The 17,852-nt window shown below is 37.1% G+C and overlaps 1 protein-coding gene across 4 annotated transcripts in view; it reads right to left on the reverse strand.

Moving 5' to 3' along the window:
* The window catches only part of RRAGB (Ras related GTP binding B), a 42,028-nt gene that overhangs the window by 12,217 nt on the left and 11,959 nt on the right, over nt 1-17,852 (reverse strand). For all 4 annotated transcript variants that reach the window (XM_078065294.1, XM_078065293.1, XM_078065292.1 and 1 more), the window contains 3 exons: nt 17,069-17,291; nt 7,135-7,230; nt 4,832-4,954 (listed from right to left, as the gene is read on the reverse strand). In XM_078065294.1, the coding sequence (XP_077921420.1) occupies nt 4,832-4,954; nt 7,135-7,230; nt 17,069-17,291 (442 nt within the window). The remainder of the gene's footprint in view (nt 1-4,831; nt 4,955-7,134; nt 7,231-17,068; nt 17,292-17,852) is intronic.

Here is a 17,852-nt window from a genome sequence, read left to right on the forward strand (position 1 = left end):
GGGGGACGAGAATGAAAATGGCGGCCTCCCAATCTCCACAAGGAGGAGCCAAGAACTCGGGGCCCCACTCCTCAGTGAGCCCCCAGAAAAAAGCAGTCAAACAGTCCTGTCTCCCCAGTCTCCAGACGCACTCCATGCTCACCCGGCCTGTGACCGAGTATTTCTATCTCTGGAACACGACCCCATTTGGAGTCTCCAAACCCAGCAGATTCCTGTGTTGCATTTCCATGCCACTCCTCCCAAGGGAGGAAGGGGAGTCTCCTCGGATCTGTTGCTTGTTGGGTCCCTGCTCGAAGAGTAGTGGCCTGACTGTGCTGTGAATCATGGTTTATGGCAACCCTGAGCTGAGAGCCCACTCTTCAGCTCCATCTTTGCAGCCGGCTTCCCTGCTCCAATACCTGGGAGCTCTGCTGCACTCAGACACCCCCGGTCTTTTGTGACCCCAAGAGTCCTGAGACCACACTGTCCCAGCAAGGGTTCCACCCCCCGCTTAGCCACTGGAGCGACGTCCCTCAGCGGAGCAGACTTCTAAAAGTTCTGATTTTGTGCTCCACTTCTCTATCACTTGCTGTCAGCCCACTGAGGGAGACTCCCTCCCCCCGCGGTCTATCTTTCCAAATATCACCTCAGATTCACTTCTCCACATATCCTACCTTCCATAAAGTGGTCACTTTTCTGTTCATAGAGTTGCTGCTATTCTTTTCTTTGATCTTCTGTTGAGTTTGTAGGTGTTCAGAATAGTTTGAGACCTATCTAGCTGAATTCCTGGGACCGGATGAAATTTAGGTTTCCTACTCCTCTGCCATCTTGCTCCTTCCCCTCAACAAAGTAGGTTTACAGAAAACATACCTCAACATAATAAAGGCCATATCATCCTTAATGTGGAAAAACAGAGCTTTCCCGTGAAGTCAGGAATAAGACAAGGATGTCCACTCACACTTTTATTCAAGATAGCACTGGAAGTCCTAGCCACAGCAATCAGACAGCAAAAAGAAAAAAAAAAGGCATCCATATTGGTAAAGACGACGTAAAACATTGATGATTGGCAGAGGACAGGATACTATATACAGATAACCCAAGAGACTGCACCAAAAAACTGCTAGAACTGATAAATTCATTAAAGTCACAGGATTCAAAATCAGTGTAGAGAAATCTCTTCCACATCTATATACCAATAATGAAGCAGCAAAAAGAGAAATTATAAAAGCCCCACGTGGGCATTTACAATTGCAACAAAAATATGAAGAGGGCACCAGGGCGGCTCAGATGGTTAAGCGTCTACCTTCAGCTCAGGTCATGATCCCAGGGACCTGGGATTGAGCCCTACATTGGGCTCCTGGCTCAGCGGGGAGCCTGATTCTCCCTCTCCCTCTGCCTCTCTCCCTGCTCATGCTCTCTTTCTCTATCTCTGTGTCTCAAATGAATAAATAAAATCTTAAAAGAAAATTAAAAAAATATGAAGATACCTAGAAATAAACCTACCAAAGAGGTGAAAGACCTGTACCATGAAAACAATGAAACACTGATAAAAGAAATTGAAGAGGACACAAAGAAATGGAAAAACACTGCATGCTCACAGATTGGAAAAGCAAATATTGTTAAAATGTCCATACTACCCAAAGCAATCTACACATTTAATGAAATCCCTATCAACATACCAATAGAATTTTTCATGGAACTAGAAGAAACAATTTTAATATTTGCATGGAACCATGAAAGACCCTGAGTAGACAAAGTAATCTTGAAAAAGAAAAGCAATGCTGAAGGCATCACAATTCTGGACTTCAAGTTACACTATAACGCTATAGTGATCAAAATAGTATGGTAATGGCACAAAAACAGACACAAAGAGCAACAGAACAGAATAGAAAATCCAGGAATAAATCCACAATTATATGGTCAATTAATCTTTGACAAAGGAGGAAAAAACATATAATGGGAAAAAGACAGTCTCTTCAACAAATGGTGTTGGGAAAACTGGACAGCAACATGCAGAAGAATGAAACTGAACCACTTTTGTACACCATACACAAAATGATGAAAGACCTAAATGTGAGACCTGTAACCATAAAAATTATAGAAGAGAACACAAGCAGTAACTTCCTTGACATCGGTCACACAATCCTGTTGCTAGATATGTCTCCTGAAGCAAGGGAAACAAAAGCAAAAATAAACTACTGGGACTACATAAAAATTAAAAGCTTCTGCACAGCAAAGGAAACAATCAACAAAACTAAAAGGCAACCTATGGAATGGGAGAAGATATTCACAAATGACATAATCTGATAAAGGATTAATAGCCCCAAAATATAAAGACTTATATAACTCAACACCACAAAAATGAATAATCCAGTTAAAAAATGGGCAGACGACATGAACAAACATTTCTCCAAAGACATACAGATGGGTAACAGACACATGAAAAGATGCTCAACATCATTCATCATCAGTAAAATACAAATCAAAACTACAATGAGATATCACCTCACACCTGTTAGAATGCCTAAAATGAACAACACAAGAAACAACAGGTGTTGGTGAGGATGTGGAGAAAAAGAACTTTCCTGCACTGTTGGTGGGAATGCAAACTGGTGCAACCACTCTGGAAAACAGTATTGAGGTTCCTCAAAAAGTTAAAAATAGAACTACCTTATGATCCAGGAATCGCACTACTGGGTATTTATCCAAATAATACAAGAACACACCCACCCCTAAATTTATAGCAGCATTATTTACAATAGCTAAGATACAGAAGCAGCCCAAGTGTTCATTAACCGATGAATGGATAATAAGATGTCACACACACACACGGAATATTACTCAGCCAGAAAAAAGAATGAAATCTTGCCATTTGTAATGGATAGAGTTGGAGAGTACTATACTGAGCAAAATAAGTCAATCAGAGAAAGACAAATACCATATGATTTTACTCATATGTGGAATTTAAGAAACAAAACACACAAGCAAAGGGAAAAAATAAGAGTGACAAATCAAGAAACATACTTTTAATTATAGAGAACAAATTGATGGTTACTAGAGGGCAGATGGGTGGGGGGATGGATTCAACAGATGATGGCAATTAAGGAGTGCAGTTGTGGTGATGAGCACAGTGTGATGTATGGAACTGTTGAATCACTATATTGTATACCTGAAACTAATATAACATGTATGTTAACTGGAATTAAACATTTAAAAAATTATAAATAAAATAAGCACAAAAAACAACAAAAATCTTAACTAAAGGATTCCCACCTCTGAGGATTTACTATTTATAAATGAACTTATTCATAATGGACACCCATATTAGCTAAAAATATTTCCCCTAATACTTTCAGATTTTAATAAAACCATGTATTTCCTACAAGCTGAATATTCAGATATAAAGTTTCTAGTAGGAAGCAAAAGTGAGTTGCTCACCAGAAGAAAATTCACAGGACAATTTACTGAAACCATGTGAAACTTTCAAAAAGTAATTCCTAGACCAATGGTGGAACAGGTTCCCCTTGCTTGACTTCAACCCCCTCAGTGAAAATGGTCCATCACAACTAATCTTGGTCTTCAAGAGAAACCAGAGCCACCTGTTACTGTTAGTGAGGAATAGGGAGCTTATATTAGGTTAACCTCTATGATCATCTGTGGTGGATAAGGCAGGATAATACGGCTGAAAGAAGGATTCTGCCATGTCGTGTACACCAAGATGATCAGAATAGCTCACTTGTTCGTTGCTTTTTACATTATCAGCAAAAGAAGACACAGGATAGTATAATTGTAAGGAAGTGACCCCTCCAGTGGGCTGAGGCAGAAAGACACTTTAGTTAGGACTCCTTGCCACAGCTGTACCACTTAGAAGGAAGTCGACTCACAAACATGGCTACAGTTACAAATGTTTCCACAAAGGAAGGAGCAAAAATAACAGTCTGCATTCTCTGCCCTCTGTTTTAACAGCAGAAGGAACCAACATTCAATAGTTTGCCAACTATATGTTAAGCTTTGCATTAGGGCTTAACATTAGATTGTCTCATTTTAACCCACACAATAAACTTATGATATAGATATATTATCTCCATTTTATAGAAGGGGAACCAAGCTCAGAGAGATTTAGAAATGTGTTTTAAAATCATGAGGCAATCAATCAATCAATCAAATCACCAGGCATTGGTAAAGCTCAGAAATAAATTATTTACTGTGAGTTGCTCTTAGAGTTATATTTATTAAACTGATCAGCAATTACTTATGCAGTGCTTTGTGACATCTCAAATTAGTTTGTTATTGTTCTTTAAAATTTTACTTATAAATATATTATTGCATCCTCCTCAGGGCCATATACACAGTAGGCTCTATAGTTAAGCTGAATTTATGTAAGAAAAATAAAAATACCAAGGTGCCTCTTTCCCCTTCCACCTCTCTGTCTGAATTCTTAGTTATGTCACTGAGATGACCATTATAAGTCTCCCATGTTAAAAGTCTTCAAATCAGTCTTTTGGAGAAAGGAGTGGGATGAGAATTTTCTCAAAGGAAAATACCCCTCATTTCACAATAAAAATCAATAGGAAATTAGGAATCCTTTAACACAAATGAATTATTAGCAGAAATAATCTAAACTCTATAAGGCATACTTGTAAAAATATGTTTTACTAACTACTAAAGAGTTACACACCAAAGAACTTCTTTCATGTCACTTGCTAACACTACTACTTTGTAAATAAGGTTATACATGCTGATGTAATGACAAGAGGGAAAAAGGTTCTTCCTGAAAGTAGCAACATGTTCTCTGTTGCTGGACAGAAGAAGGTTAAGTATAAAGTACATCTGCAGAGCAGAAATTTCTCACCAGAAAAGTAGCTCTTTCAAACAAAAGCACTTCATCAGCCTCGATAATTTCAGCAAAATTCCTTAGGTTCATTTCCAGCTGCTGAACATTGGGAATCAACTGATAAACAATGCTGGACCAAGCCTAACAGAACAGAAGTACAGTGTAATATTACTAACAGGTAGCCAGTCCCAGACCTTTGCAAATGAGTAAGTACACTACAACATATCGACAGCAAAATATGGTAATAGTTGAGTCCCAAACAAATACTGGTAACAAATATGATATAACACAAATAAAATGAGAAAATGAAGCTAATATTTGATTTTTATCTTCCAGTTGGAATTTTTTTAAGTTTCAAACACTTATAAAATGCTGGAGAAACTTCTTTCCATTGATAATTAAAAAAATAATAATAATTTAATTCCACATCTGCCTTAGGAATAATTGAAAACTCTAATTTACTGGGCCAAATAAAAAGTTTCTAATCCAGCCATTCAACAAATATTTAAGTCCAATAATGCAGACTGCTCTAAAGATCAGAACTTAATAATGCTATATTTAACATAAATCTAAGAATCAATTTTGTAAAAATATTAGAGTCACATGGAAAAATGGCCCCTCCCCTCAACGGGATAACATACAAAAGAAATTACAAGAGAAATTAGTGGCATTATCATTCCAAAAGGCTTATTGTCAGCTATATTATTATTGATCCAATTGAATTAAAAATGGTCCATTGGTGTGTTTCCCTACATAGACTTCATCCAGAGAAGTATGACTTATGTAAGGAGTTGGAATTAACCATACCCTCCCTCTAGTCTCTTAAGGCTCTTTTATTTGCATTTCCATTGTAATAATTTCTTCCAATTTGTCTAGTAAGCTGTACAATGTTCTTCTCTCCCCTACTAGAGGGCAGGAACCTGGTCTTAGTCATTTGTGTGTCCAAAAACATCAAGCAGATATGCAATGAGTGCTTGTAGAATAAAACAATATAAAAATTTAAGTCAGCTAAATGCAACATTGATGTAAGAGATAGTAGTGCTATGTCTCTGTTCCAATTAGTTTTATTACTTAAGCATGGGGGTTCAGGTTCCAAGTTCCCAGGTCGGTGTTAATGTCACTGCTGAATTTACCTTGGAGAAGGCACCAAAGCTAACCACAGCAGAGACATTGTCACTCACAGCAGTGTTGTGATTAGCCAATTGTCTTTGGTCGTGTTATGTATTGCCATCCTTCACACCGCAGTTGGTTCTTATCAGTGCGTCATGTCCATCCTTATTCACGGTTACCTGTTCTATGGGAATAAGGCTTTGAGAGAAATTCGGCCCAAATTAATCTAGAGCAGTATTTCCTAGACAGGTATCTCAAAATGATCTGTTATTAGAGTGAGGCTGGGTCAACATAATATTGGGAAAAAATGAATTAGTTTAAAAAATAAATCAATGGCTATTTTTAATGTCCATTGGTTTTTCTCCTTGGCAAATCAGGTTTCTGTGCTTCTCTGGTTGTAGATAGTTGTCAGATGCAGTTGATACTGAGGCTGTTGCTACCAATGACAGAGAAGGATGCTTTCCCACCCAGAGTCAGACTTGTCAATGTATACTAGCAGCAGTCTGAAGGAAAGGTCTGACCATGAAAGGACCCCAAAGAAGCCAGTCTTTCAAATCACTAGATCTCGTAGGAGAAAGAGAGGAAGCAGGATAAGGAGCCTATGTGCTAATAAGGTAATTTCAGCTTAGTTCATAACACAGCTACTGTTGTAACCTCTACAACTACTGCAAGCAGTATGGTATTCATTCCAGCAATGGAAACAGTCCTGGTTGAAAGAATGCTAGTCCCCAATTTGGCATGAAAGTTGAAGCTACCATATTCTAGGCATAAAGTATCTCATTATAAGACTCCCTTCTCCAATCTCTTCCCTAAATGTTGTTATTCTAATGTCATCCAAACCGGGGCAGACTAGTTTATATCCTGAAGAGGTACCTGAATATTAGATACAGCTCCAATCAGCATTGAGACCACAACAGGTCACAATGGATGATGGTCAGTGAAACCTCTGCTGTCACAAACATCAGTATCAAATTAATCATCATAAAACTGGCTAATTCAGTGTGACCTGGTAGGTATCTCAACACAATTTAAGATCAAAACCAAAATCTCTTAAGGTTAAGTTTGATATTTTTCAAACAATTTATTGTAGATTATTTCTTTTTTTAATTCAACACATCTAAATGGGTATGACAGTTTAAAATCTTTTGACAATACCCTTTTAGCTTTTTCTCATGTTCTTAAAATAAGGGAGCTCAGGGAAACATACACACCTTATAAAGAGTTTCATCCCAGATAGATGTTCGGAAACAAGAACATTCCAATGGGCGAGACAAACGCCTCAGATCTTCTTCTCGCTCTTTAAAAATCTAAATTAAAAAGTCCACATATAGATCAGCATATAAGTCTTCTCTTTCATTGCAAAATCTGAGATGTAATTATTTCAGTGTATTTTAAACAGGAGAATTTCCTCTTTCCTCAGAGGAATTTTTCAGTGTGTGTATTACTTCATGAACTAGGATGGCAGAAATTATTTCAGGTCAGGTCTAAAAGTAAAACAGCTACTAGAATTCTTCGGGCCTCTGCTGCTTGTGCCGAGTACTCACTGAGAGCACTGTGTTGGGGAAAAAAAATTACCATATAGAGGAATGTTAATAAAATATATCTAACATTCCAAATCACCTAATCTGTGTCATTTTTAGATAGTGATATTGTAAATTAAAATACTTTAACGTTTGTAGATACCTTTTGCACAAATATATGCACACACTCATATATATTATTTCTGAATGGACTGTATTTATTTGGCTATATAGATATAACCCCCCCCACACACACACACAAACACAAATATCTATCTTGTACATATCTATGTACATATACCCACATACACATTAAAGAATATCTACCTAATATATACAAATATATATCTACAGATATTTTCCATGACTAGGTGGATTTGTAGTGAGCCTGTGTACACACTGTGATAGTTAACTGTATGTACCAACATGACAGTACCCAGACACCAGTTTAGATCTTACTGTGAAGTGTTTTTAAATGAGATTAATATTTATGTCAGCAGACTAAAGCACATTCCCCTCCATAATGTGGGTTGGCTTTATGCAATTAGTTGAAGGCCTTAAGAGAAAAAGTCTGCTATCCCACAGGAAGGGGGAATTCTGCCTCCAGCCTGACTTCTAACTTGTGATACAACAATTACTCTTTCCTGGGTCTCCAGCCTACCAGCCTGCCCTGCAGATTTGGACTTGCCAGTCTCAATAACTGTATAAGTCAACTCTTTAAAAATCGATCAATCAACCAGTCAATCCCTCTCTTTCCACCCCCCCACACACTTATTGGTTCTGTTTATCTGGAGAACCCACACATACAGAGGGAAATATCTATCTTGAAATTGATATTTAGGGAAGCACTTTGCACTTTGACTTCAAGACTTGAAAGTTTTAATCTTTAATGAAATGGAGTATACTTTTATTAATTAAGCTTAGAATCCCCACAAAGAACATTAATATATTTTGAGGATATATAATATATATAATTATATAATATATATATTATATAAGCATGTAAGAAACAATAAGTTGATTAACAAATAATGAAAAGTAATTTAAAAAATCCATAAGGACCTCGTTTGTTGGAATGCTGTTTTTTTATTGCAAATTGGGCCAGGGAATGAAATGATTTTTAAAGGAAACAGAACAGAAAAAAAACAACAGCAAGAATAACAATAACACAGCCCTCACAATCTCAAGACTCAACCTACATACAGGGTTTTCTGCTGAATTAAATGGAATAAATACTTAGTGAGAAAAAGAGAGGGAGAAGGAAAAAAGACTAGATACTCAAAAGTAGTTTTCAGAGTCAAATACAGAATCCTGTCAAGTCATTTGTGAAAGCCTGTAAGCTTACTTAGAAACACCAAAACATGCCCAAACACTGAAAACACTGGAGGCAATCTTGTAACTAGTTATAGAAAAAAAAGTATTTCTGACCACAGTTGTTACCAAAAAAATCCTTTAAATAAAGGGTATCCTTAGACTCCTAGGCTCCAACCCAAAAAGGAACTGAATTCTTCTACATCACCAAAATATTCTAAAACTGCTTTTCTTACCATTATCCTTAGAGGATCGCTTTCAGCTTAGACTTTAAAATCAAATCCTCTTATTTTATACGGTATAAACTAAAGCTGGACTTACTTGTTACTTGCCAGTCTTGGGGTCTCATAGCTAGCTAGGAGTCTGCTCTTTCTACTGTGTCTTCTTTGGTTTAAATTTATGTGTACTAATCCCCATGCTAGAAAAGAAGGCAAAGATACCATACATTGCAATTAAAAGGGACTTGGCATTGAGCTTAACACAGTGTGATTGCACTTCCACTGGAGCATACATGTTTCCTAAATCAACCCAGTGATAGCTATAATCTTTCTTCATCTCACCCCTGGTGGGTCTTCTAGCCTGGACAATAACTACTTATTCTGAAGGACAATAAAACAGGGGCAGGAAACATAAAGATATATAAAGGAGAATGTAAATGGGGAAGATGGTGGAGTAGGAGGATACTAAGCTCATCTTGTCCCACAGACATGCATATATAACAGCCACATCAGTGCTACCAACCCAGAAAATGACCCAAAGACTGGCAAAACAGACTTTCCACAGCTAATCACAGAAAGGAGAATACACTGAAAAGGGTAGGAGGGGCAGAGATGTGGAGAACCAAACTCTCAGCCAGACTAACCACAAATGGGAAGGATACTACAAGAATTAAGAAGGAAGAGGAGCAGACCCCACACTAGGCACCCCAGACCTGGGTGCACTAGATGCACTAGGAAGATGAGTCCCCATATAACATTTGGCTTTGAAAACAAGCAGGGCTTAACTTTTTGAGCTTTTATAATCAGGGAGCTTAACTTCATGTACTTGAAAATCAGCTGGCTCAGCTCTGGGAGAGCTAGAAGGCAATAGGGAACTAAGTCTTCATCCTCAAAGAACCAGCATACCAAACATCTCCACTGAGATACAGCATAGAAGCAGCAGTGTGAAAAGTGCCTAGGTACACATGAAAGAGATTTATTTACTAATCTCAGAACACATGAAAGAGGGCAAGGGATCTTTAGGAGACTTCTTCAAGAACAAAAGAACTGGTGGGAACCATTTCTCTCTGCACCCCCAGCCGAGATAGCTGGACACTTGCAGAAAACACCACAAACACTCTCCACTTTCCTTGCTAACACTATGTACCTCACTACCACAATCTCCTGCAGATCCATCCTATCGAACCTGCTCCACACAGCAGGAGTCCCTCGAAAGCAGGTCCTGCATGTCTCATCCTGCAAGGAGCCCTGGCAGGGGCCAGCACCCTTCAACGTTACTCCTGTCTCGGGGAGAAGGGAAGATAACAACAAACACAGCCCCAGCAGCCAAACCTTATAACTGGTAGTGCAAAGAGAGTGCCCTGTCAAACAGTACATCTGCAGCCCCTGCAGGAATCTGGCCTGACTCCTGGCTCTACACACCAACAAAAACCTCTCAGGGAACAAGGCAGGGAGAGCACCCTGCAGTTTGGCACTACTGTAGCTCCTGCAAATGTGCTGAGGGCAGGCATCTGGTCTGACTGTTGAAACCATCCAATGATAAGTCTACAGCAGCCTCAGACTGACCCCCAACAGGACAGGGACCAAATCCTACCCAGTGTGTGCACAACAGGCAAAGCGGGCCATTGTAGCATACTGATCTGAAGGCAAACACAGCTCAAACAGAAGAGTAGGGTGCACACAATCCACAGGTTCTGTTAAACAGGTGACATTGTGCTACAAGCCACAACAGGACCTTTTCTTCATTAGGCCATTACTTTCAATATCAGGAGACGTAACCAATGTTCCTAATACATAGAAACAAACACAGAAAATTAGATAAAATGAGGAGACAGGAATATGTCCCAAATGAAAAAAAAAAACAAAAACAAAAAAAAACAGGACAAAACAACAGCAAAACAGCTAAATGAAATGATGATAAGCAACATGTGCAATAAAGAACTCAAAGTAATGGTCATAAAGATACTCCCTGGATTTCAGAAAAGAGTGGAGGATCTCAGTGAGACCCTTAACAAAGAGAAAGAAAAGCAAATAAGAAATGAAGAACTCAATAATTGAAATTAAAAATACACAAGAGGGAATCAATAGATTAGAGGAGGCAGAAGAATGGATCAGATAGCTGGAAGACAGAGTAGTTAATAGAAAGCAACCAAACTAAACAGCAAACAAACAAAAAAAAGAAGAATAAAAAAATAAGAATAGGTTGAGGAAACTCAGTAACATAATCAAGTGTAATAACACTTATATTATAGGGATTCCAGAAGAGAGGAGGAGGCAGAAAATTTATTTGTAGAAATAACAGCTGAAAAATTCCCTAATCTGGAGAAAGAAACAGATACCCAGATCCAGGAGGCACAGAGAGCACCCAAAAAAAATCAACCTGAGGAAGTCCACACCAAGACACATAAAAATTAAAATGGCAAAAAGTAGTGATAGAGAGAATTTTAAAAGCAGCATGAGAAAGTTAGACACAAAGGAAATCCCATAAGGATATCCACTGCTTTTTCAGCAGAAACTTGGCAGACCAGAAGACAGTGGCAGGACATATTCAAAGTACTAAAAGGAAAAAAATCTACAACCAAGAATACTTTATCCAGCAAGGCTATCATTTAGAATAGAAGAAGAGAGAGAGTTTCCTAGACAAACAAAAGTTAAAGTAGTTCACCACCACTAAACCAGCCTTACAATAAAAGTTAAAGAGAATTCTTTGAGGGGAAAGAAAAGGCCATAATCAGGAGAAAGAAAATTATGAAAGGAAAACATTTCATAGGTAAATAAAAACATAATGAAAGTAGTAGACTAATCACTTACAAAACCAGTATGGAGGTTAAACACAAAAGGAATAAAATCAATTATATCTATAAAAATCAGTCTATGGATTCACAAAATAAAAAGATACAAATTATGACATCATATATATAAAACGTTGGAGAGGAGTAAAAATTTAGTACTTTTAGAATGGGTTCAAATAATATAGACTGCTATATGCATCAGATGTTATATATGAGCTTAATAGTAACCACAAATCAAAAACCTGTAATAGATAACCAAGAAAAAAAGGAGAAAGGAATCTAATCATATCATTACAGAAAGCCATCAAACCATAAAGGAAGAGAGCAAGAGAAGAAAAAAAAAAAACACAGGAAAAGTAGAAAAACTGTAAAACAAATAACGAAATGACATTAAGTACGTATCTATCAATAATTACATTGAATTTAAATGGACTAAATGCTCCAATCAAAAGACACAGGGTGATTGAATGTATAAAAAGCAAGACCCATCCATATGCTGCCTACAAGAGACTCACTTCACACCTCAAGACACATGCAGGTTGAACATGAAGGGATGGAAAAACATTTACCATGCAAATGGAAGTGAAAACAAAGATGGAACAGCAATGCTTATATAAGACAAAACAGACTTTAAAACAAACACTGTAACAAGAGACAAAGAAGCACACTACATGATGATAAAGGGAACAATCCAACAAGAGGATAGAACAATTATAAATATGCACTCAAGATGGGAGTACCTAAATACACAGAGAAACATAAACACAGGGGTGCCTGGGTAGCTCAGTGGGGTGAGTGTCCAACTCTTGGTTTCAGCTCAGGTCATGATCTCAGGGTTGTGAGATCAAGCCCTGTGCTCAGGCTCCACATAGAGTCTGCTTGGGATTCTCTCTCTCCCTCTGCACCCCCCCAACCCACTCACGCTCTTGCTCTCTCTTTAAAAAAAAAAAGAAACAAAAGAAATATAAACACATAAACATAAAGACAAGCATTGAGAGTAATAAAATAATAGTAGGGGACTTTAACATCCCCACTTACATCAATGGATAGATAATCCAGACGTAAAATCACCAAAAAACAGTGGACACTGGACCAGATATAACTAAGATATATTCAGAACATTCCATCCCCAAACAGCAGAATACACTCTTTTAAAGTGCACATGGAACATTTTCCAGAATAGATGATATGCCACAAAACAAGTCTCAATAAATTAAAAAAGAGTGAAAGCATACCATGCATGTTTTCTGACCACAACGGTACAAAACTAGAAATCAATCACAAGAAAAAATCTGGAAAGAACCCAAATACATGGAGACTAAATGACATGGTACCTAACAATGAATGGGTCAACCAAGAAATAAAAGAGGAAATCAAAAAAAACTACATGGAGATAAATGAAAACACAATGATCCAAAATATTTGGAATGCAGGAAAAGCTGTTATAAGAGGGAAGATAAAAGCAACAAAGGCCTATCTCAAGAAGCAGGAAAAAGCTCTGATACAACCAAACCTTACACCTACAGGAACTAGAGAGGTGCAGGGTGGCTCAGCTGGTTGAGCATCCAACTCTTGGTTTCAGCTCAGGTTGTGATCTCAGGGCTAAGGGATCGAGCCCCACGACAGACCCCACACTCAGCACAGAGTCTGCTTGAGATTCTTTCCCCTCTTCCCTCTCCCTCTTCTCCTCCCCCTGCTTGTACGCTCTCTAAAATAAATAAATAAAATCTAAAAAGATTGATAAAGGAACTAGAAAAAAAATGCTCAAAGGCAATTAAAAGGAAATAATAAAGATTAGAGCAGAAATAAATGAAATAGAGACAAAAAAGAAACAGTACAGGTCAATGAAACCAGGAGCGAGTTCTTTGAAAAGCTCAACAAAATTAATAAAATTTTAGCCAGACTTAACCAGAAAAAAAAAAGAGGACTCAAATAAAATCACCACTGAAAGAGGAGAAATAACAACCAGCACCACAGAAATACAAAGGATTATAAGACACTATTATGAGAATTTATATGCCAACAGACTGGACAACCTAGAAGAAATAGATAAATTCCAAGAAATATATAACCTCACAAAACTCAATCAGGAAGAAATAGAAAATATGAACAGACCAATTACTAGCAACGCAACTGAATCCATAATCAATTAAAATCCCAACCAAAAAAAAAAAGTGCAGGATGAGATGCTTCACAGGTGAATTCTACCAAACATTTAAAGATGTTTAAAACTATTCCAAAAAAATAGATGAGGAAGGAAAGCTTCCAAATTCATTCTACAAGGCCAGCATTACCCTGATATCAAAACCACATAAAAACACTACAGAAAAGAAAACTACAGGCAAAATCACTGACGAACACAGATGGAAAATTCCTCAACAAAATATTAACGAACTGAATCTAACATTACATTAAAAAAAACATTCACCGGGATGCCTGGGTGGCTCTCGGTTAAGCATCTGCCTTTGGCTCGAGTCATGATCCCAGGGTCCTGAGATAGAGTCCTGCACCAGGCTTCTTGCTCAGCGGGGAGCCTGCTTCTCCCTCTGCCTGCTCCCCCTACTTATGCTCTCTCTCTCTCCCTGACAAATAAAATCTTAAAAAAAATCATTCACCATGATCAAGCAGCATTTATTTCTGGGATGCAAGGGTGGTTTAATATTTGCAAATCAATCAACATGATACATCACATTAGCAAGAGAAAGGGTAAAAACCATATGATCATTTCAACAGATGCAGTGAGGGCATCTGACAAAATACAGTATCAATTCATGATAAAAACTCTCAACAAAGTAGATTTAGAGGGAACATACCTCAACATAATAAAGGCCATACATGAAATACCCACAGCTAACATCATTCTCAATGGTGCAAAACTGAGAGCTTTCCTCTATGATCAGGAACACGACAAGGATGTGCACTCTCACCACTTTTATTCAACATAGTATTGGAAGTCCTAGCCAGAGCAACCAAACAAGAAAAATAAATAAAAGGCATCCCTATTGGTAAAGAAGAAGTAAAACTTTCACTGCTGATGACATGATACTATATAGCGAAAACCCAAAAGAATCCACAAAAAAACTACTAGAATTGATAAGTGAATTCAGTGAAGTTGCAGGATACAAAATTAATATACAGAAATCTATTGCATTTCTATACACTAATAATGAAGTACAAGAAGGAGAAATTAAGAAAACAATCCCACTTATATTTGTACCAAAAAGAATAAAATACATAGGAATACCAAGGAGGTGAAAGACCTGTACTCTGAAAACTGAAGATGACACTAACAAACGGAAAAGATATCCCACGCTCATGGATTGGAAGAACAAATATTGTTGAAATGTCCATACTACCAAAGCAATCTACAGATTTAATGCAATCCTATCAAAATACCAACAGGATTTTTAACAAAACTAGAAAAAATAATCCTAAAATTTGCATGGAACCACAGAAAACCTCGAAAAGCCAAAGCAATCTTGAAAAAGAAGAACAAAACTGGAGGTATCAGAATCCCAGATTTCAAGATATACTACAAAGCTGTAGTAACCAAAACAGTATGGTACTAGCACAAAAAACAGACACACAGATCCATGGAACAGAATAGAGCACAAATACACCCATGCTTATATGATCAATTAATCTACCATAACAGAGGCAAGAATATACAATAGGAAAAAGTCTCTTCAACAAATGTTGTTGAGAAAACTGGGTAACAACATGCAAAAGAATGAAACTGGACCACTTTCTTACACAATACACAAAAATGAACTCAAAATGGGTTAAAGACCTAAATGTGAGACCTGAAACCATAAAATTCCAAGAAGAAAACATAGGCAGTGATTTCTTTGACATTGGCCATAGAAACATTTTTCTAGATATGTCTGTTCTGGCAAGAGAAACAAAAGCAAAATCAAACTATTGGGACTACACAAAATAAAAAGCTTTTGCATAGTACAGGAAACCATCAACAAAACAAAAAGGCAACCTACCAAATGGGAGAAAATATTTGCAAATGATATATCTAATAAGGGGTTAATATCCAAAATATATAAAGAACTTAAACAATTCAAGCCCTCCAAAAAAACAAATAATCCAATTTAAGGAATGGGTGGAGGATCTGAATAGACATTTTTCCAAAGAAGACATACAGATGGCCAACACACATGAAAAGATGTTCAACATCACCAATCATAAGGAAAGTGCAAATTAAAACCAGAACACAATATCACTTTACACCTCTCAGAATGGGTAAGCTAAAAAAACAAGACATAACAAGTGTTGATGAGGATGTGGAGAAAAAGGGACCCTCATGCACTGTTGGTAGAATGCAAATTGGTGCAGGCACTGTGGAAAACAGTATGGAAGTTCCTCATAAATTAAATATAGAATTACCATAGGATCCAGTAATTCCACTACTGGGTATTTACCCAAAGAAAAGGAAAATACGAAATCAAAATGATACATGGGTCCCTACGTTGCAGCATTATTTACAATGGCCAAGATATGGAAGCAACCCAAGTGTGCTTCCATTGATGAATAGATAAAATAGTTACGTATTATATACATACATTATATATATATACACACATATATTATATATATGTGTGTATATATATACACATACACACATGTATGTGTATATATGCAGTATTATACAGCCATAAAATGCAGTATTATACAGCCATAAAATGAATGAAATCTTGTCCATTTTCAAGAATATGGATCAACCTAGAGAGTATAATGCTAAGTGAAATAAGTTAGTCAGAGAAAGATATATACCATATGACTTAACTCATTTGTGGAATTGAAGAAACAAACAAAGCAACAAACAGAGAAAAAAAGAGAGACAAACAAGAAAACAGACTTAAATACAGATAATAAACTCCTGGTTGACAGGGGAAGGGTGGGGAAATAGATGAAATAGATAAAAGGGATTAAGAGAACACTTATCTTGATGAGCAGTGAGAAATGTATAGAATTGGTGAATCATTATATTGCACATCTGAAATATAACACTATATGTTAATTTTACTTGAATAAAAAAATACATAAAGGCTGCTTAATGATATCACATTGACAAGTTCCTTACCTAAATCTGAAAATTATTTGCCAAATGGACATTATAGTTCCCTTACCATGGAAAGTTTGTTTATGAATGTTTTTAAAAACCTGACAGAACTTTGAGCGCTTAAGCTGAAATTTATTCTTCCTGAAAACAATCATACTACTTATCTATTTCTCTATAAAAGAAGTTTAGAAAGCATGTCAACCATTTCATGCAGCATCCTTTGTGCTTCTTACCAGGTCCCGTTGATCCTCCTGTACCAGATCCATTTTGTGTACCAAGCAAAAGATTTTGGCATCTGGAGAATTCTGCAGAATGGCCTCTAGGCATGATTGGTAATAGTGCATGTCTTTTTCCAGTTCACGACTTTCCACATCAAACACATATATCAGAACCTCTACATTTCGGAAGATGTTATCTCGCTGGCTAGTGAAATAATTTTCCATGAAGGTATCCTGTCTAGTAGGAAAAACAACATCTAGGTAATAAGCAAGTCCTCAGTTTAGTCACTCCTACTTACAATTTATTTTTGTTGGTTTAATTAATGTGAAAGATAATCTTAAGGCTTCAAATTAATAGGCAAATAGTAAACTGGTAAGGCTTTACCTTCTTAGTTGAGCCACACCTTGCAGCATCCTTTGCCCCTCTCCTTGTGTTCCAAATACACTTTGACCTTCCCTCAGTTCCAATGGCCTTTACACATGCTATTTACTGTTTCACATGAAATTCCCCTATCTGTACATCTAATTAACTCCTACTTGTCCCTTTAGATTTTAGTCCAATCCATATTTCCTCACAGAAACCATTCCTGACCTCCCTGTCTTGAGCAAATCCATCACCATAGGCCCTAATACAATTACATTGTTTTTATTTTTAACACTTAACCACAAGTGTGATACTACATGTGTTTGTGTGTGTTTTTAATTAATGGAATTCACTTCCCTACAGTGTAAGTTCCATGAAGGCAAGGACCATGTCTGTTATTGTCTACCATTGTTTCCCAGCTTTAAGCAAAGAGCC

This window comes from Halichoerus grypus, chromosome X (genome assembly GCF_964656455.1).
Source record: "Halichoerus grypus chromosome X, mHalGry1.hap1.1, whole genome shotgun sequence".
Classification (NCBI taxonomy): Eukaryota; Metazoa; Chordata; class Mammalia; order Carnivora; family Phocidae; genus Halichoerus; species Halichoerus grypus.